At 39.9% G+C, this 22,497-nt stretch overlaps 1 protein-coding gene across 1 annotated transcript in view; it reads right to left on the reverse strand.

Annotated features, from left to right (window-relative positions):
• The window catches only part of NR1I2 (nuclear receptor subfamily 1 group I member 2), a 38,299-nt gene extending 18,235 nt beyond the window's left edge, over positions 1–20,064 (reverse strand). Inside the window, exons 1-3 of the mRNA XM_036744109.1 lie at positions 20,033–20,064; positions 18,142–18,363; positions 8,165–8,298 (exon numbers count right to left, since the gene is read on the reverse strand). Coding sequence (XP_036600004.1) covers positions 8,165–8,298; positions 18,142–18,363; positions 20,033–20,064 — 388 coding nt within the window. The remainder of the gene's footprint in view (positions 1–8,164; positions 8,299–18,141; positions 18,364–20,032) is intronic.
• Positions 20,065–22,497: the final 2,433 nt, after the last annotated feature.

The raw sequence follows: 22,497 nt of genomic DNA on the forward strand, positions 1-22,497 counted from the left end.
AGCTCTGGTCTTTTCATCAAGAATGCTTGAAAGTCCTCTTTCATTGGATTTCCATTTTTTCCCCTGAAGGATTATACCCAGTTTTGCTGGATATGTGATTCTTGATTATAATCCTACCTCCTTTGCCCTCCAGAATATCATATTCCAAGCCCTCTGACTCTTTAATGCACAAGCTGCTAAATCTTGTGTTATCCTGACTATGGCTCCATGTTACTTGAATTGTTTCTTGCTGGCTGCTTGCAATATTTTCTCCTTGACTTAGGAGCTCTGGAATTTGGCTATAATGTTCTAAGGAGTTTTCATTTTGGGATCTCTTTCAGGAGATGATTGGTGAATTCTTTCCATTTCTATTTTACCCTCTGATTCTAGAATATCAGGGCAGTTTTTCTTCATAATTTCTTGAAAGATTATGTCTAACCTCTTTTTTATCATAGCTTCCAGGTAGTTCAATAATTTTTAAATTGTCTCTCCTGGGTCTATTTTCCAGGGCAGTTGTTTTCCCAAAGAGATATTTCACATTGTCTCTATTTTTCACTCTTTTGGTTTCGTTTTATTGTTCCTTGATTTTTCACAGTCATCAGCTTCCATTTGCTCAATTTTAACTCATAAGGAGTTATTTTCTTCAGTTAGCTTGTGTACTTCCTTTTTCGTTTGTCCAATTCTTTTTAAGGAGTTTTTTTCTTCTGTGAATTTTTGTCCCTTTTTTTCCTTTTGGCTAATTCTGCTTTTTAAGGCATTCTTCTATTTTTTAAGGGGTTAACAATTTTCTTTAACCCGACATACAAATATCATTCACTTAGTTCAGGAGGAAAAGTCAGAAACCTGAACTTCAGAGCAAAAACAAACAAATTACAAACATACACACTGTAAACAGACCAAATCACAATTCATAGTTACCAAAAAGCAACAACATCTGGATTCATGAGCCCGGAGGTTCCTACAGTGGCTGCCCAGAGTTCCATGCCACTCTTTTTTTTTAATTGGATTTTTTATTTTTAGTTTACAACACTTAGTTCTACATGTTCTTGAGTTTCAAATTTTCTTCCCTTCCCTCCCCCACCCTCTTCCCCACAAAACAGCATGCAGTCCGATATAGATTCTACATAAACCTTCACATTCAACTTATTTATGCAATAGTTAAGTTGCGAAGAAGAATTACGACCAACGGAATGAATCATAAGAGAGAAAAACAAAACCAAAAGAGAAGAGAAAAAGAGAGAGCAAATAGTTTGCCTCAGTCTGCATTCAGACTCCACAGGTCTTTCTCTGAATGTAGCCAGCTCTCTCCATCATAAGTCCTTTGGAGCTGTCTTATAGCCTTGTATTGCTGAGGAGAGCCAAATCTATCAAAGTTAGTCATCACAGAATCAATATGTCTGTGGTTGTGCACAATGTTCTCCTGGCTCTGCTCCTCTCACTCAGCATCATATCATGTAGGTCTTTCCAGGTTATTAGGAAGTCCGTATCTTCCCCATTTCTTATAGCACAGTAGTATTCCATTACATTCATATACCACGACTTGTTCAGCCATTCCCCAATTGATGGGCATCCCCTTGATCTCCAATTCTATGCTACCACAAAAAGAACTGCTATAAATATTTTTTTACATACAGGCCCTTTTCCCACTTGTGTGATCTCTTTGGGATACAGCCCTAGGAGTGGTATTGCTGGGTCAACGGGTATGCACATTTTATAGCCTTTTGGGCCTAGTTCCAAATTGCTCTCCAAAATGGCTAGATCTGTTCACAACTCCACCAACAATGTATTAATGTTCCAATTTTCCCACATCCTCTCTAGCATTTATCATTTTCCTGTTTTATCATGTTAACCAATCTGACAGGAGAGATGTGGTACCTAAGAGTTGTTTTGATTTGCATTTCTCTAATCAATAGTGATTTAGAGCATTTTTTCATATGCCTATAGATATCTTTAATTTCTTCCTCTGAAAATTGCCTGTTCATATTCTTTGACCATTTCTCAATTGGGGAATGGCTTTTATTCCTATAAATTTGGCTCAGTTCCCTGTATATTTTAGATATAAGGCCTTTATCATAAACATTGGTTGTAACGATTTTCTCCCAATTTTCTGCTTCCCTCCTAATCTTGGTTGCATTGGCTTTGTTTGTACAAAAACTTTCCAGTTTACATAATCAAAATTATTGATTTTGCATTTTATAATTCTCTCTATCTCTTGTTGGGTCATGAATTCTTCCCTTTCCCATAAATCTGATAGGTAATCTATTCCATGCTCTCCCAAATTGCCCATAGTATCAGCCTTTATTCCTAAATCATAAACCCATTTTGACTTTATTTTGGTATAGGGTGTAAGATACTGATCCATGTCCAGTTTCTGCCATACTATTTTCCAATTTTCCCAGCAGTTTTTGTGGAATAGTGAATTCTTAGCCTAGAAGCTGGATACTTTGGGTTTATCAAAGAGTAGATTGCTATAGTCATTGACTTCTGCATCTTGTGTACCTAACCTATTTTGCTGATCTACCACTCTGTTTCTTAGCCAGTACCAGGTAGTTTTGATGACTTCTGCTTTATGGTACAGTTTGATATCTGGTATGGCTAGGCCACCTTTCCTAGCATTTCTTTTCATTAATTCCCTTGATATTCTGGACTTTTGGTTCTTCCAGATGAATTTTGTTATTATTTTATCCAGCTCCGTAAAATAATTTTTTGGTAGTTCAATTAGTATGGCACTGAATAAGTAAATTAATTTAGAAAAATTGTCATTTTTATTATATTTGCATGGCCTATGAGCAACTGATATTATTCCATTTACTTAGATCTGACTTTATTTGTGTGAGAAGTGTTTCATAATTGTATTCATATAGGCCCTGGGTTTGTCTTGGCAGGTAGACTCCAAAATATTTCATAGAGTTTACAGTACCTTTAAATGGACATTCTCTTTCTATCTCTTGCTGTCAGGCTTTGTCAGTAATATATAGGAATGCTGAGGATTTATGTGGGTTTATTTTATATCCTGCAACTTTGCTAAAGTTGTTTATTATTCCAAGTAGTTTTTTACTTGAATCTCTAGGATTCTCTAAGTAAATCATCATATCATCTGTAAAAAGTGATAATTTAGTTTCTTCTTTCCCTATGTTAATTCCTTCAATTTCTTTTTCTTCTCTTAATGCTAAACCTAATATTTCTAGTACCAAATTGAATAACAGGGGTGATAATGGACATCCTTGTTTCACTCCTGATGTTACTGGGAATACATCTAGCTTATCCCCATTACATATAGTGCTTGCTGATGATTTTAGGTAGATGCTATTTATTCCTATGCTTTCTAGTGTTTTTAATAGGAATGGGTGTTGTATTTTGTCAAAAGCTTTTTCTGCATCTATTGAGATAATCATATGGTTTCTACTAGTTTTATTATTGATATAATCAATTATGCTGATAGTTTTTCTAATATTGAACCAGCCTTGCATTCCTGGAACAAATCCTACCTGGTCATAGTGTATTATTCTCCTGACAAGTTGCTGCAATCTTTTTGCTAATACTTTATTTAAAATTTTTGCATCAATATTCATTAGGGAAATTGGTCTATAATTTTCTTTCTCTGTTTTGACTCTTCCTGGTTTAGGTATTAGTACCATATTTGTGTCATAAAAAGAATTTGGTAGGACTCCTTCTTCGTCTATTTTCCCAAATAGTCTGTAAAGTATAGGAATTAATTGTTCTTTAAATGTTTGATAGAATTCACATGTAAAACCATTTGGCCCTGGAGATTTTTTCCTAGGGAGTTCACTGGTGGCTTGTTCAATTTCTTTTTCTGAGATGGGGTTGTTTAGGTAATTTACTTCCTTTTCCTTTAATTTAATTTCCTATTTCTTCCTGTAACTCCCTTAACTTCTCCTCTAAGAATTTGCATGCTATACCACTTGGTGCATATATGTTAAATAATGATATTCCTTCATTGTCTATGGTGCCTCTTAGCAGGATATAGTGTCCTTCCTTATCTCTTTTAACTACATCTATCTTTGCTTTTGCTTTGTCTGAGATTAGGATTGCTACTCCTGCTTTTTTTACTTCAGCTGAAGCACAATATATTCTACTCCATCCTTTTACCTTTACCCTGTGTGTATCCCCATTTCAAATGTGTTTCTTGTAAACAACATATTGTAGTATTATGGTTTTTAAGCCATTCTGCTAACTACCTCCACTTTATGGGAGAGTTCATCCCATTCACATTCACAGTTATGATTATAAACTGTGTCTTTTTCTCCATCCTGTTTCCTTTTTATGCTTTTTATTTTATCCCTTTTTATGCTTTTATTTCTCCCTCCTCCCTTCCACTCCTCAAAAGAGTTTTGCTTTTGACCACCACCTTCCTCAATTTATCCTCCCTCTTGATTTTCCTCCCTTATCCCTTTTCCCCTTGCTACTTCTTCCCTCCCTTCTGACTACCCCCTTTCCTTTCCCCTTTCCCCTCTTACTGCCTGTAGGACAAGTTTGATTTCTATACTTATCAGGGTATGTTATTCTCTTCCTGAACCAAATCCAATGAGAGTAAAGCTCATGTACTACTCTTCTCTCTCCCTTCTTCCTCTCTACTATAATATGTTTTTGTGCTTCTTCATGTGATGTAATTTACCCTTTTCTGCTACCTCCGTAACTCTTCTCCCAGAACTCTTCCTTTACGTCTCTTAATTATGTTTTTATCATTATATCGGTTATTTTGTACTGACACCCACAGTCTATGTGTATCCCTTTCAATTGTCATAATAACTGTACTATCTCAAGACTGACATATATATGTATACATATATACAAAACATATGTAAAACAATATAATTCTATATAAGGATGTAAACAATTTTCCCATAGTGATTAACAAGGTTTGTGGGGGGGGGGGTTCCCCTTGTTTACCTTTTTATGTGTCTCTTGAGTTTTGTATTTGAAGATCAAATTTTCCATTGAGTTCTGGTCTTTTCATCAGGAGGGTCTGGAATTCCCTTACTTCATTGAATGTCTGTCTCCTTACCTGAAAAATTATGCTCAGTTTTGCTGGGTAGTTGATCCTTGGTTGTAGTTAAAGCTCCTTTGCCCTTCGGAATATCATATTCCAATTTCTCCTGTCATTTAATGTAGAAACTGAAAGATCCTGCATGATCCTGACTGTAGTTCCACGTTATTTGAATTGTTTCTTTTTGGCTGCTTGCAGTATTTTCTTCTTGACTTGAAAATTCTGAAATTTGGCTATAATATTTCTTGGAGCTTTCAATTTGGGATCTCTTTCAGGGGGTGATCAGTGGATTCTTTCAATGACTAATTTCCCCTCTGGTTCTAGGACTTCTGGGCAACTATCTTTGATAATTTCTTGGAAGATACTGTCCAGGATCTTTTTTTCACTGTGGCTTTTTAGGTAGACCAGTAATTCTTAAACTGTCTCTCCTAGATCTATTTTCCAGGTCAGCTGTTTTTCCAATCAGATATTCCACATTTTCTTCTATTTTTTCATTCTTTACATTTTGTTTGACTACTTCTTGATGCCTCATAGAGTCATTAGCTTCCGCTTGCTCAATTTTAATTTTTAATGAATTTCTGTCTTCATTTTGCTTTTGAGTCTCCTTTTCCAATTGGTTGATTTTACCTTTTGGGGTGTCATTTTCTCTATTTAGATTCTGAATCTCATTAGAAATTTCACCAATTTTACTTTTTAAAGATTTGATTTCATCAGTGGTTTTTTTTTTCATTTTTTCTTTTACCTCCCTAATTTGGTTTTTAAAATCCTCCTTAAGCTCTTCCAGGAATGCTTTTTGGGCTTGAGACCAGTTCACATTCCCTTTTGAGGTATCAGATATAGGTATGTTGTCAATGCTGTCCTCTTCCAAATTAGTATTTTAATCTTCCCTGTCTCCGTAAAAAGAATCAATGGCCCTCAGTTTTTTCATGCTCTTCTTCATGTTGGTTAGCTTTTTCCTGGCTTTACAGTGGATTTCTACTTTTAGGGCTCAGGGAGCTCTGTCCTAGGTTTCTTGTTCTGGGAATTGTGAACCTAGTTACTGGCTTTATGTGTTGTGGCCTCTGGTTTTGTGAGGTGTGGGGGAGGAGTGGTCTGGCTGCCAGAAGTCTCCTCTTCCCCTGGGGCTGCTCTCCAGCACGGGTGGCCTCAGACTTTGTCCGTGCTGGTGTCTACCACTTCCCTTGGCTGTGCAAAAGCATGTCTGGGTTCCTGGTGTTGACCCTTGTTTGCTCCACCCTTCTGGGACTCAGGAATTCTCACTGTTTGGCTACTGAAGCCCCTCTTCTGTCTCCTCTATTCCAAGGTTTTTCCCGAGGTATTCTCTCTGGGTCAGGGAGGGCGGGATGAGAGCTGTTTACCTGGCCATTATATCTCCTGGAAGTTCAAGAAGGCAAGTTTCAAACCTTTGGGCTGTAAGCCTCAGCAACAGCTGCAGCTGCTGTGCTGTTGCCTCCCGTCACTTCAACAGACTCCTGTCCTATGTTGGGAGGCCTAGGTATCTCTGCCAGTTTCGGGTGCCCAGATTCCTCCCAGCCTGGATGGCTGGCTGGTTTCCGCAGCTGCTTCTGCTTTGGTGTAGTCTGGTACAGCTCTGCACGCCAGGTGCTCTTCCAGGCTACAGAAACATTGCAGACTGTCCTGGGTTGGAAATTTGCCCCACTCAGTCTACTAGTGGCTTCTAACTCTTAAATCTGCTCAGATTCACTTTAAAAGATATCTGACAGAACTTGTGAGAGAGCTCCGGTAAGATGCTGTTTTCCCGTGGCCATATTGGCTCCGCCCAAGCCACTCTTCCAGTGGCTGAGAGCCCCCCAAGGCATTCTTCTCTTCATTGGATTTTTATACCTCTTTTACCATTTGTTCCAGTTCTGTTTTTAAGGTGTTATTTTCTTCAGTATTTTTTTTGTGTTTCTTTTACCAAGTTGTTGACTTGTTTTTCTTGATTTTCTTGCATCACTCTCATTTCTCTTCCTAATTATTCCTCTATCTCTCTTACTTGGTTTTCAAAATCCTTTTGAGCTCTTTCATGGCCCATGATCAATTCATATTTTTCTTGGAGGCTTTGGACTTTGTTGGAGCTTTGACTTTTGTCTTCTGAGTGTGTGTTTTGATCTTCCTTGTTACCACAGTAACTTTCTGTGGTCAGAATTTTTTCTGTTGTTTGCTCATTTTCCCAGTCTAATTCTTGACTTCTAACTCTTTGTTAAAGTAGGGTTCTGCTTCTAGGGTGGAGGATGCACTGTCTCAAGCTTCAGGGGTTTTGTGTAGCTGTTTTCAGAGATACTTCTAGGGACCTGTAAGTTTTCAGTTCTTCCAAGGTGGTATGATCTAAGGAGAGGTGTTTATCACCATCCTGGCCTGTGTTCTGCTCTGTGAGCAACCACAAGCATTCTTTTCTGCCCTGCAACTGTGGGGAGGGTCCCCGATCCACTGTGACCACAAGCTCTACTATGCTAGTGTTCCTCCATGCCCTGGGACTGTTACCCAGGACTGAGGCCAGATTCAAGTATGGGCAAAGCAACAGAGTCCTGCCTCAGTTCTAGCAAAGAGACCCATGTAATCTTCTGACCAGTTGTTCGACCTCCTTACCATCTGTGGGCTGAGAGCTCTGGAAACAGACTGGAAACTTGTTCATTTAAAAAATATTTTGATAATTGTCTTACTAATTGGTTTCTTTTGTAATCCCCAATTTTGTTTTGTGCATTTAAAAAATATTATCCAGATAAGGGGTCTACAGGCTTCATGAGACTGCCAGCAAGGTCCATGACATCACAAATATTAAGGGCCCCATGCTCTAGGCCAACATCTTAGTTTTACAAATGAGGAAACTGAGGCCTAGATTGTTGAAGTGACTTGCTTAAGATCACCTAGGTAGTGCCATGGGCCTGGTCAATGAGCTGCACAAGATGGCTCATTCCCCCCTCTCTCTACTCTCTTGTCACTGTTCCCCCTTAAGATTGCCCCCGTAATTGTGCTAGTAGACTAACACAGATGCCTATGTGGGAATCACACACCTTGCCAATTCAACAAATCTTTACCAATGGCCAACTCTGTGTGAGTATCTGTGACAGAAAGATGAACAAGTTTTATAAGTGACCGTTGTTTAAATGTACACACACATACACACACACACACACACACACTCTCTCTCTCTCTCTTGTCAGTTTTAAGACTTACTTTCCTTCCTCATTCCACTATCCAGGCACTTGCGAAGCCGGCAGGCCTGGCACTGCTTCCGAGTCTTCTGGTTGATTACACAAGTTCCCTTCCGGAAGGGGCATCTCAACCGGACATTACGTTTCATGATTCGCCTGTAGGAAGAGAAAGTGAAGGTGGTACTAGGATTAGCACATATTGGAACAGCAAATTTGAGCTCCATTCCATCAGTACATTTAGGGGCTCTGGGCCTCAGGAAGGTCTGATCAGCCAGGGGAAACCATCCTTCTTAGCAGAGCCTTAATTGGGAATATTTTCATCTATGGCAAAAAACAATTGAGGGAAAGAAAAATGGATAGTGGCATAGAGGATGGCCCAATTATTGGCATACCTCCACCAAGAGAGGAGTCTGACACTTGCCCTCACAGGGATTTTGGAGGAAGGCAGATTCCACAAGAGGGGTGAAGTATGGTTGTATCACTTCTCAGTCTCTTGTGCTGAGTCATCATTCTTGTCATAACCAATAACTGAGAGTGAATCCCCAAGTTTTTGCCCTGAACGACCTTCTCTTCTCTCCCTATACTTTCCTCTTTAATGACCTCACCAGTTCACACGGATTCAGTTATCGTCAGCATACACTTGACTCCCAGGTCTATATATCCTGTCCAAGTTTCTCTCCTAAGCTCTAGTCTTGCATCACCAACCATCTATTGGTCATTTCCAACTGGATGTCCCATAGGTGCAACAAACTCAGCATTTCCAAATCAGAACTCATTGTTTTCCCCTACATACCTAGACCTCTTCTGAACTTCTCTATTTCCATTGAGGATAACATTATCCTTCCAGTCACCCAGACTTGTAGCCTTAGTGTCATTCTCAACTCCTTCTCCACATATGGAATCAGTTGTCCAGTTTTGTCATTTCTACCTCCACATCCCTCACATCCTTCTGCGCACATGGCTACCACCCTAGTTTAGGCCTTTATTCCCTTGTCTAGACTGTTGCAATGATTTCCTACTCTATTTCTCTGACTCATGCCTCTCTCCCCACTCTATCCATGCTCCACATAGTCATCAAAGTGATTTTCCTGAAACTACAGTGATTTCCTAAAGTGCAAGTCTGAACATGCCACCCTCCCTTCCCACTTCCCTGGTCAATAAATCCCAGTGTCTTTTTATTGACTCTAGGATTAAATATAAACTACTCTGTTTGACATTTAAATCTCCACAACCTGGCCCTTTTTCATCTTTCCGGTCTTCTTACATATTACTCCCATCTTCACACTTCATTACAATCATCATTCTTGGTCATTCTGACCAACTTGTGTTCTGCACAAATAACACTCCATCTCCCATCTCTTGACCTTTACAATGACTATTCTCTAGGTATCCAGGGATGTACTCCCACTTCACATGAATCAGTTAGGATCTCTGGTTTTCCTTCAAGATTCAGTTCAAACACTCATTTGTGACAAAAACGAGTACACAAAGAAAAAACAAACAAACCCAACAAAGTATAGGCACAGAAGGACCTTTTTAATATCATAAAAGTATGTTTAAAATCAAAAGCTAGCATGATACGCAATGGGTATACACTAAAACCTTTTCCAATAAATACAGGAGTAAAGCAAGGATGCTCACTCTCCCCACTATTATTTGATATAGTTTTGAGAATGCTAGCAATAGCAATAAGACAAGAGAAAGAAATTAAAGGCATAATGATAAGTAAAGTTGACTGAAAAGTGTCCCTATTTACTGATAATTTGATGTCTTACTTGAAAAATCCTAGGAAACCAGCAAAGATACTAAGAGACAACAGCTTTAGCAAAAAAATAAAGCCCCCAAAATCACATTCATTTCTACATAATAACCAGATGATAACAAAATCCAAATTCCAAATAGAAAGTGAAATTTTAGAATCACAGTTGGAAGGAACTTCTGAGACCATCAGAGCTATAGCTCAAGCCTAACCTGAACAAAAATCTTTTCTATCACATTCCTAACAGGTACTGGTACTTGCTTGAAGATCTCCAGTGAGGAGGAACTTCCTGCCTTCCAATGCAGCCCATTATTTCCAAAGCAGAGCATCTAAAAGATGACTTTTTGTTATTGCAAGATAAGAAATTATGGAGACTAAAGAAATATACTAAGACTTATTTAATCAGATATAGGATGATGTAATCAGACCTAGGAGAACAACATATATGATTTATGCAGTAAAGTAAAAGAATAGATCACTAAAAGATCTGAATTCTGAGGAACTATAATCACCAGTCTTGGTAACACCTTCTTGGCAGAGAGGTGTATGAATACAAGTGTAGAGTGTTGCATATGGACAGATGGGGTCACTGAATTGAATTTTGGTTTGGTTTCTGCTTAGCTGTCTGCTGGCAATAGTGGTACTACTGGTGTGTTATATTCAGAAATGACTAGGTTGCAAAACTAAAAGATGTCAATAAAATGAAAAAAAACACCTGTGGTAGACAGACTTGAGTCTAGGTCTTGTCTATATAGTGTCCTCTATCTCTGCTGATCTTTTATATTTTGTAGGAACAAAACAAAGATGGTTTAAAAAAAAAGGACTATTTCAGCTCTTACCACTGAATTGTCTTTCCCTCTAGAACCAGATAAGAATAAGAGGAAAACAGCCAGTTTATTCTTTAAGAACAAATTTTTCATGCTTTAATTTGCCTATTCATTGTTTGGTTCATAAATTTCATAAAGCTTCCACTCAGGAAAATGGGCACATTTTTGTAATAACTTGCTATATATTCTATGACCCAGCCCATCAGAGATTTCTTTAGCTATAGCAGCTTTTCTCTCCAGGATAGGCTCCTTCAAGCAAGGCTGTCTTCCCCTTTCCTCCTTCCCCAATTGTTGCCAAGTAACAGCCTTCCATCTCCTTGTGAGGATGGCCCTGGAGGCAGTGTTTCCATGGAGATGGAGAGTCTTCTCTCCTTTTGTCCAGTACTGGGCATATGAGTAAGGAAAAGAGATTCTTCTAAAGGAGTAATCAGAAGGAAATCTTAACCCTGAATCCCCAGTATAGAAGCAAAAAGGGACCATTCCCCATGAACTCCCCATGAAGGGCTGGGGATCATGGCAGAATGGTCAGGGGAGGGAAGGGAAGGAAAGCCCTCCTACCTCCAACCACCATTCACTACTCTGAGTGCATTCATCTATTAGTATAGCAGCATCCTCCTATATCACTGCAGTGGGAAAGAGGCTAAGAGATCAATCACCTTTACCAAGGTTGAAAGAACAGCTAGACTACCTGGGCCTTTGAGACAGCTTTAAGTTTGTGGGAATCTGTAATGTGTCAAGGGAACAGGTCCCCTAACCACACACCTCTGTCTTGTTTTGTAATACTCATTCAGATAACTGGCAGGAAAAGAAGAGAGGGGGAGGGTAGCAGGTGAGTAAGCTAAGAAAGAAGTAGGTGCAGCTAGAACCAGAGCTCAGGGCTCCTGCCTGGGAGACAGAGTAGATACCATCCCTATTGTGCACTGAAGAAAACATAGGCCACAAGAGGTCAGACTTATTGGTAAAGTCCAGTTCAATTTACGTTCCACTATATTATACTGAATTTGGAATGAGATGGGACAAAAGGCTTTGGAAGCATAAATTCAGAGGCTCAGACCTGCTTAATGGTATCAGTGGAAGGAAGCACTGAGTAGAGAGCAGGTTCAAAGTGTTGACCAAACCTTGTATCAAATGTGAGAACCAGAGGAGCAGAAGGGAGTGACTAGATAATCCCCCACACCTTTGCCCCTTCTTTGGGGCAATAGCTCTTTGAGACTGAGCATTGAGGAAACAAACCAAGATGACAGAGCAGGAGGAATCAATGCAGCCTGGGTCCCCCAACAACTATTCCAACAGAGATCTCAGATAAGCACCAAACTGAATAGTGATCAGAAAGCTAAGGAAAAAGAACAGTGGGTCATCTGTCTAGGATAAGAGCACAAATTTGGCCCACTAGCAAAATTTTTTGGATCCCATTAGCAAATTATTATATGGCAGCTAGGTGGAATAGTGAATGGAGTGCTGGGCCTTGGGATCAGGAAGACTCATATTCCTGAATTCAAATCTGGGCCTCAGACACTTACTAGCTGTGTGACCCTGGACAAGTCACTTAACCCTGTTTGCCTCAGTTTCCTCTTCAGTAAAATGAGCTGGAGAAGGAAATGGCAAAGCACTCCAGTATTTTTTGCCAAGAAAACCCCAAATGGGGTCACAAAAAGTCAAAAACAACTGAAACAATTGAACAAAAACCAAATGATTATGGCAGGAACTGGTAACAGGGCGAAGTGGGGGTATGGGGGGAGAGACCAGGAACTCTAAAGTGAGAGAGGAGATCTCAGAGCCAGACCTTGAGAGAAAAACAAGGCTGCAGTTCTACTAGAAGTGTACAGAGCCTATCCCTAAAACAAAGGCACAAACCCAAAAGACAATAGCTCCAAAAGACCTACAAGCAAAACCTCAAAGAAAACACATCTCAGTCAAAAGATCATTTAAAATTCCTAGATGAAATGAAGCAAGAGTTTTTTTAATGAGAATATAAATTAAAAGAGGACATTCTCTCCTAAAATGAGAGGAAAGAAATGAAAGCAATGGAGGAAAGACTTGGGAGAAGATAACAACAACTATGAGCCTTATTCTTCATACTATCCCTATGACTAACACATTCCACTACCTATGACTCTTCCCTATTCCTGTATCATTGAATCAATGACCACATAGGAACAAACTATGCTCAGCCCTTCCTTCTTCTTCTCTTGTCCCTATTCTCTTTAACACTACCCCACCCATCCCCCTCTCCAAGCCTGCCCACCGCTTGCACCATGCCCTCTGAAATTCCCATTCCATAGTGAATAGACTTATTTTCATTCTGGACTTCTTTCTCTAATACTCTTTCAGTCTACTTGTCCTCATTGATCACTGGCTTCTTCCCCCACTTTGCAATCTGGCTTTTACCCTCATAACTCAACTAAAACTGCTGTCTCCAAAGTTACCAATGTTCTCTTTATTGCCAAATCTGATAGCTTTTTCTAGTCCTCATCCTTTTTCACCCATCTGTTACATTTGATGCCATTGACCAGCCTCTCCTCCTATATAATTTTTATGAGTTTTGGCAACATTGCTCTCTTTGGTCTCCTCTGTCTCCTTTGCTGGCTCATCATTCCTATCACACATCTGAAGAATGTGGGCATTCTCCAAAGTTCTGTTCTGGGTCTTGCATCACCAACTGCCTACTGGACATTTCAAATGGGATTTCTGTCCCAAAGACACTTAAAGCTCAACATATCCAAAATAGAACTCATTATCTTCCCTTTCCCCAATACAACTATTTCTTGTGAAGGCACCACCATTTTTCTAGTCTCCCAGGTTGTAACCTCGGTGTCATCTTTAACGACTCACTCTCCCTCAGTCCACATATTGTCAATAGGCAATCATAAACAAAACTTAAGTGAAAAGTAGGTTTATTACAAGAAAAATGAATATACATGTGGAACCCAAAGAGTTCACAATCCATACAGAAGCTTGCATTTTTACAACAGTGGGACAAAGGGAGGAAGAGATGCCAGAAATCTCCACCTAAAGGGGAGTGGAAATGGAGGGGGAAAGTTACAGTAAAGGTGGGAAAAGAACAAAACCCCTCCCCATGGTGAGGAGCAAGGTGATGGCAAAAGCCATATTTTTTCCTCTTGAGAACTGCTAGACTATGAAGATATTATGGCCCACTTATCTGCAAGGGTCCCAGCTGCACAAGCAGTTTCTCAGTCTAGTGCAGACTGACCGGTACTTGAAGTGACTCCCAGGGACTGTGACACAGGGAGTCCAGCGTGGGCTGCAAACAACACACTGTCAGCTCAGGTGGGGCTTTGTCCTTAAACCATTCAGGGTCTCCTACATACTTTGGGTCCAGTGTTTCTGGAAAACATGGCAACTCAAAAAGACAAATTCAGGGGACTCCTGAACATTGTCCAGGCAATGGTCAAACCTTGCCATTCATACCTCCAACATCATCTCTCATATCTGAACGTGTCTCTCTGTTTACACATCCAGGACTCAAGTTCAGGCCCTCATCACCTCTCATCTAGATTACATCAACAGCATCCCAAATAGTCTCCCTTACTTGAGCCTCTCACCAATACAGGCTATCCTCCATTGAGCTGCCAGGATGATTTTTTTTCCTAAAGCAGAAATCTGACCATGTCACCACCATACTGAGTGGCTTCCTGATGCCTCTGTGTTAAAACATAAACTTTTCTGTTTAGTTTTTAAAGTCCTTCACAAATTGGCCTCAAACTACCTTTCCAGGGTCATTGGCCATTTATCCCCTTCCCACATTCTAGCATACAGCTAAATCGTACTTCTCTTGTCCTCACACATGGTATTTTATATCTCAGCTCTGGGACTTTGCATTAGCTGCCTCCCATACCTAGAAAGCACTCCCTTCTCCCCACCACCTCCTAGAATCCCTCTCTTTCTTCAAGATGCAGTCTAAGCAACACCTTCTACATGAGACTTTTTCTGATTATCCCAGCTACTAACACTATTTCTGCCTGACTACCGGTCAGTAAGGTGAATTTTAGGGTGAGTATGGTGGATTTTAGTGTGTGTAAAGTGGATTTTTGTTATCATTTCTTAGAGTTCAGTTTCCCAGGATCTATGGCCATAACAACCTCAGTTTCCCAGGATCTGTGGCCATAACAATCTCTGTTTCCTGGGTATTAGATATGAGTTCCCACGCTCAAGGTTCAAAACATCTCCACCATACTTGCGTATCATTATATAACCCTGCAAAGTATCAATATTTGTGCTCAAAGTCATAAACTTGTAATAAGCATGTGCTATGCTGAACTGACATGATAATGCTAAAACTTGATGTAACCTTATGAAGTCACTCCTTGGCAATATGCCTTCTTTGTCTGATGCCCTATAAAACAGGTGGTTGGTGGTCAGTGAATTGGGGAACATTTATGGTTGAATGCACAAGCTGGAATGCTATGTACCTTGATTGGCCCCCATCAAGGCTTGGGAGGGGGGAATTTGTGTATGCCTCAACTGGCCCCCATTGAGGCTTGAGGGGATTTAGGGGAACCCTTTAGGGTTGAATGCACAAGTTGTGGCCATCTCGATTGGCCCCATCGGGATGTAAGGGTAGTTGACCCTTTGTGCCGAGAAGGGTGATTAGGAAATGCTGTAGGAGTCTGTTAACAGCAATACTGTGTTATTATTAACCCCTTTGAAGCTCTCTTTCCTGTCTGACCAGATCAAGAGTGAACCTGTTAGAGTCTGGAGTCTGAAACCTCCAGTCTCCTGTGTATTATCTGTCTAACACTACCCTAAATACTTCATATTTATTTTCTTTATATCTATTCTGTGCATACTTACATATGTACTTGTATCCCTCCACTAGAATGCAAGTTTCTTGAGTATAGGGACTATTTTGTATATTTTTTGTATCCCTAGCATTTAGCAGAGTGTGGGGCACATAGTAGGTGCTTTACAAATGCTTGTACACTGATTGATTGAGGAGGAAGTTTTTAATTTCCAAATTAGCATAATACCAAGATCTAGGTTTCTAGTCAGAGAAAGAAAATGTTCTAGGAATTGCCAGCCTCAGTGTTTGCTTAATGGATAACCTCAAATTGGAGAGACCTAGAAGCCAGGCTTATTCACAGAAGTATTCCTGAGACAGTATAATCCCTCCAACCCACACTGGGGGACTGGAGTAAGTTTCTGGTGGGAGAGTTATTCAAGAAAACCAAAATAAAGGCTTTACCTTTTCCTATTTGTAAATATTAAAGAAGAATTCCAAAAAGCGAAATTGATGAAATTGGACAGCTACTGCCGGTAGGAACCGCATGTGGCAGCTCTTACAAAGGCAGAACCGTCTTTCATCAGAACACTGTAGGTGATGGGAAGCTACAAAAAATCAACAATAACAGGCAACTGGGCTGTATTTGCTTTCTTCCTTCTTCCTTTCCTTCATTCCTTCCTTCTTTCTTTCTCTTCCCTCCTTCCTTTCTCTTCCCTCCTTCCTTCCTTTCTTTCTTTCTTCCCTCTTTCCTGCCTTCCTTCCTTTCTCTTCCCTCCTTCCTTCCTTTCTTTCTTTCTTCCCTCTTTCCTGCCTTCCTTCCTTTCTCTTCCCTCCTTCCTTCCTTCATTTCTTTCTTCCTTCCTCCCTTTCTTTCTTTCTCACTTTCTCTCTTTCTTCCCTCTTTCCTGACTTCCTTTCTCTTCCCTCCTTCCTTCATTTCTTTTTATTTCCTTCTTTTCTTTCTGTTTCTTCCTTCCTTCCTTTCTTTGTTACCCCATATGATTCTCTCTTCACAACAGTCCTTATATACATCCATCTTCTTCTCTTCCCTCACACAGCTTACCCCTTAATTCAAGTCTTCCTTACCACTTGCCTGAGCTACAGCAAAAGCCCTAATTGGTCTCCCAGCATCTTGTCTCTCCCCTTTAAATCCATCTGAGGCATTGCTCAAGCATAGATCTGACTATCTCACTCCCCTATTAAAGAATCTTCAGCTGGAGAAGGGACAGTCCTTGGGCCACCCCATGGGTGAGACTTTTGGAAGCAAACTTCCCAGGAGACAGGAGGGCATTTCCTAAGCAACATCACTTTAGGAGGAAAAAGATCTCCTCCATGGCCCCATAGTGAAAGCCAAGGAGACTGAGGATTAAAGTTACCAGGGAAGGGAGGAGGGAAGGGTGCACCTTGGTTCCTCTTCTTCCTCATCTTCTCCCTACACCTTCCCACAATCATGGAGAATTTTTTGGACAGAGTAGATCTGATGGAAAGAAAGATGCCTGTCTTGTCCACAGCCCCAAGGCTCGTTTGCTTTCTTAGGGGAATCCAACCACAGGGGTTAACTACAATACTTGAAGGGACTGTATGAGACCCTTTAGGAGAATCAGGGATTCACCAGAAGGGAGCAAGCACTGATTAAGTGCTTCCTATGTGCCAGGTACGGTGCTAAGTGCTTTATAAATATCCTGTTTGATACAGATATACAAATATATAGATATATAAATATCTTGTTCACAACACCCCTGGGAGGTAGTTGCTATTACTATCTCCATTTTACAGTTGAGGAAACTGAGGCAAATAGAGGTTAAGTGACTTGCCTGGGGTTATGCAGCTAGTAAATATCTGAGGCTGGATTTGAACTCAGATCTTCCTGACTCCAGGCCCTATTCTCCATCCACTGTACCATTTAGCTGCCGCTGAATGTGAATATTTTCATAAATGGCAGCTACAAGTTCAGTTCCTTCTTAGGGGTCAGAGGATCTCAGATTTGGAGCCGGGAGGTACCTTAGAGATCATTTAACACAACCCCCTCATTTTCAGGGGAGGAAACAGAGACACAGAGAAGTTAAGTCATACAGCTAATGTAAGTGTCAAAGGTAGGATTTCCACTTAGGCTTTCTATGGACTGTTGTGAATGCACTATGTTTTTTCTCTCATCTTTTATGGGCTCCTGTATCCTTTGCATCTTCTAAATATGCAGTGGGGTGAAAGGAATGCCATATTCCACTCACAAGGATTTGTTACCCTGGGTGTTTATATGGGAGTTGGGGGTCATTTAACTTACTTTTAGAAAAACATAGGCAGGAGGTAAGATATATTTGGAGATTTTCTTGGAATAAATTCTGGATACACGCAATAAACTAAGAGAAAATGACCTTTTTGTGTGTCAGACCCCAGGGTGAGACCCACTTGGTCTGAGTCCAGACTCTTTAGGGGTCCCTAGGGCCATGAGTTACACATTAATATACTTTTAATAATATTTTTATTCTGAAAAATTCTAAACTTTTAATTTTTCAAAGCACTTTCACATCTATTCTATTGTTATATCTTCATAGATTACCCTATTTGAAAGATGATAGGTCATGCGATAGGTTTGCGCCATAGCCTGGTTGCTTTCTGTTTCAAAGAGGTTAGTGATGAAAAGATGGTCACATGTGTCGGGATTTTCACTCTACCTGAAAAATCCCTTGCACCCTTCACAGGTCATGACGTTGAAGTGGTAACCAGTTGCTTTGTCTCCACACACACGGCAGACTTTGGGCTCCCCATCATCTTCTTCCGTGGAGGGGTCGTTGCTACTGGGACCCGATAGTGCTTCTTTTTCTCCTTCCAGAAGGATAACATGGCTCCAGTGCCCTCTGTGTCTCTCCTCCAGGTTGATTCCTTTGCCTTGGAAACTAGAAGGATAAACAATGATGGGGAGTAAAAGAGTAATACCATCTCCCAGGCCAGGTGTATTGTTTCTGTCTGCAGAGAAACACTCCCTAACTCCCCAGCTTTTTTGTGGGTTATATTATACCCTGTTGCAATGTGAACACTCATCTCATATGCAAGGAAATGTAGATTTTTAATGATGCTACCATTGTAGAGTTAACTCTATTGCATCGTGACTTTCCCTATATTGGGTTCAATATATCATGGGTCAGCATAAGGAATCAAATGGGAATTTTGGGAGAGTTTTGCAAAAGCCATAGACGACACACAAAGGCCAGCAGATGGCACAGAAAAAAGTTTAGAAACCCAGAAATACAGGATTGTTATGAAAAAGGGATCCCAGTAGATTCTGGCATATTACAAGCAAAGGCTAAGTCCTTATATTATTTCCTAAAGGAAAATGAAAGTGAAGGGTCTGCCTCTACCCCTATGATTTTATGCAGATTTTCCAGATCATGGGGGTACCACACACCCCTAACCCCTGTGATATGGAAGGGATAAATGGAAGGAAAAATTACTGCTGGGAGAAATCTCTTGGGGCAATAGAGAGGATCCTAGGGTGGGAAGTATGAGTGAGAAAATGCTAAGGCATGGAGATATGGGCAGGGGAGAGGCTGAAAAGAGGAAAAGAAACAATTGAGGAAAACTGGGCTTTATAAAGTATGATAGTTTGAGTGTGGAAAGCATCAATTAAGGAAGAATATTTGCTTATCAAAGACAAGTTAGCTAAGAAAGGCTTGAAGCAAAGAACAGGTCAGGGGAGCTGAGGATAAAGCTGTCTGCTCAGGAAACAGGGAAAGCACAATTATCCCTTCCTTCCACATTGTGGAGAATAAGGGGTGTGGTCCCCCTCCCTCCAAATGGAAAATATGCATAAAATGTTTTGGCCCTCCCTTCATACCAGAGAAATCTGAACTGTTATGGTACTAAAAGAAAAAAAAATCTGTTGATAGTATACAAAACTATATATATATGTATATATTGCATTTCTGAGTTTCTAAACTTTTTCTATGTCTGCACCTTCTGAAAAACTCCTCCAAAATTCCCATTTAATTTCTTATGCTGACCTGAAATATACTGAAACTGCGATGGGGGTAGTCACGATGTGGAAGTGATAATTATAATTTAGGATTTATGGGAGGGCAAGTTAGGTGAAGCACCATAGGCCAAGATGCCTGAGTTAGGGTGCAGTTTGGCCAAAACAATGTAAAACCTAGAAAACCTCATAAAGTCTGAGCATTGTGAAGCTGTATTCAATGAATGATCTGTGAGTTTCCTCCCTGCATAGAGAATGCACCCCAGAACTGTCTCACTCTGTGGTTCTGCACTTTGTGTTGGTTACCAGGTGGGGAGACATCCAAAGCCCTTCCTGCATCATTGGCCTCCTTTGCACTCTGAACAAGGGAGGACCCAGCATGCATGTCTTTGCTGCCTTCTCTTGTGATAAAATAAATAATATAGATATAATATATGTATAATATATGTCAGGGCTGTCCAACCTTAGGTTTTTACTGAAACAATAGACAATATATTTTGATTTGCCATTTTAGGGAGAGCTCTGCAGTAGCTCAGCTTCATTTACTAAAGCATTTATGTAAATTTCTATGCTTGTAGTCAGGCCGCATAAATCACACTGCAGGCCTCATGCAGCCCGCGGGCTGCATTTTGGACAGCCCTGATATATGTAATAAAAATAACAATATAAATATAATAAATAAAATAATAATAAACTAAAAATGTCTTTTGCAGTCATAACTGTCAGTTGACATAGGTGAAGAGTTGAATTGTTTAGACTTACCTGCTGAAAAGGCAGAAACAGCTTCCTGGGCTGATTGTCTGCAATGCTAGTCAGAGTCTTCGCTAAAGATAGAGCAGCTTCTTTCTTGGATATCTAAGACTCCAGATCCAAGTGTCAGTAACTGAGTTCCAAAAACGTCCCCTCCAGGGCAGAATTTGCTTTTTTCTAAAGACAATTAGAAAAATACTATATTTTTTTAAATATTGGCATACACATTCATAGATAATAGTCTATAAAAAGGAGATGGGAAATGGAGTCCTAGTTCATAAAGAAACAGAAAACGTAAATTGTGACCTCTTCTCCACCACTTCAACTATTCAGCTGCTTTTTGTTGAAACCTCTGGATTATTCCCAGCCTTGTTGCAGAAAATCTCTACTAATTAGGTGCTTATCCTAACACAGTAGTTAATATGTAGCAGCTTGGCAGGAACTAATCAGAGTTGGCAGATAGCTACATGAGGGAAAACTAGTTATTTGTCATGCTTCTCTGCCCGCCTCTGTCCTTGAATATGCAAACTATAGGTTGGCACACTTGACCTTAATTCTTGCTGAAATTGTAGAATCTATTTTTAAAGGGATGGGTAGTGAACGTGTTGAAAAGGAAGCAGTGACCACAAAGAACCAGCATGGTTTCCTCAAGAGTATCTGACTAGCCAAATTTTCTTTTTGGTCACTTATTAAATTGGTAGATCAGGGGAATGATTTAATATATTAAATATGTATTTAAATATAAATATTAAATTTTCATTGAAATATTTTTATTTTAGCAAAGCATCTGACACAGTATTGCATACTGTCCTTGTTGAAAAGAAGGAAAGACATGGGCTAGATAGATGATCTACAATTAGATGTTAGATGGCTGAATTCAAGGAGTAGATATTAATAGTTTGATGTCAACATGGGAAGAAAGAAGTACTTGGTGGGAAGCCCCAAGGATCTGTGCTTGATACGTTAGAACAGAGACACCTTGCTTATTAAATTTTCAGGTGACACAAAGCTAAGGAGATTAGTTGATCCATTGAATGACAAATGTAGAATTCAAAAACATCTAATTCTGAGGTCTTCCTGACTCTGAAGCCCAATCCTGGGAGTGCTCCCATTGTCTTTACACAGATTATCCACCCTTCCAAGTTAGCCCCCAGTGTTAACCAATAAGAAAATTGGGATAATAATTTCATGATATCATACAAGAATCTTTTGGTGAGTCTGGGGGGAAGATAGTCAAACATTAAGCTTCTACCACTAACACAGAATCATAGTCATACAGAGTGTCTCCAGAGACTTAATGCAGTCTGATGGTTTAATAGTTTCCCCAAAATGCACTGAGACTTGATTCCCTGTGGAATCAGACTGTCAGGAGGGCCCTGAGAGATCCTTTAGCCTGACCACTCCTTTTATAAATCAGAAAACTAAGATTATAGGGAGGTTAAGAAGCTTGGCAAAAGTCACCCAAATCATCAGTGGCTGATCCAAGATTAAAACCTAGGTCCCACATAGTGAGCAGTATTCCTTTAAAAGTGGCAAATTTTTATTTATCAACCCAGACATCTCATTTAACAAGGTCATAGAGTTCTTCAAACGCCCTACAAGAAGTGAAAGCCAAGTAGACAATGATAAAGTTCAGGCAATGACTCGAGATGACCCCAACTTCAGGCAGGCCTTCTTTAAAGTGACCTGAACTAATGCTGTTGCACAATAATATGTTATTGCATTATAACCAAATCCCCTCCCTAGCTTCCACCCCTGCAAAATCATGAAACCTCTCTGTGGAGTCATTTGACTGACTGCTCTTCCAGTACTATGGTACCTATGTTCCTATGGTACCCTGTCATGTTGTTTCATATAATGAGGATGTGGTTTTCTGAATTAAGGATTCATAGGTGGGGTACATTCAGGGTTCTACTGGAGCCATTTTCAAAAGTGTTAGTTGTTAAATTTTCAGCATGGGCATTTTATATCTCAGATATCAGCAATCCCTACAAACCAGACTTTGATTTATGGTTTGGCTGCTTGTCTAGACTGAAGAGACAAATGTTGATAATGCTGATTAATTGATTGATTAATTAAACTTAAAACTATCTTGTAATTAAAAGTACTTGTAAAGTCCTTTGATTAACTGATTATTCAATTAAGTGATTAATTAATTAAACTTAAAAGTATCTTGTGGGTATATGATTTTGTTTTCCAGAGAAATGGATTTCATTTACCAGCATACCCCTATGTACCTTTATGGATCATAAACTCCTTAAGATCAGCTACCATGTCATGAGTGCTGAGGTAATGTGAACTAGGGACCCGA

This window comes from Trichosurus vulpecula, chromosome 2, assembly GCF_011100635.1.
Source record: "Trichosurus vulpecula isolate mTriVul1 chromosome 2, mTriVul1.pri, whole genome shotgun sequence".
Taxonomy (NCBI): domain Eukaryota; kingdom Metazoa; phylum Chordata; class Mammalia; order Diprotodontia; family Phalangeridae; genus Trichosurus; species Trichosurus vulpecula.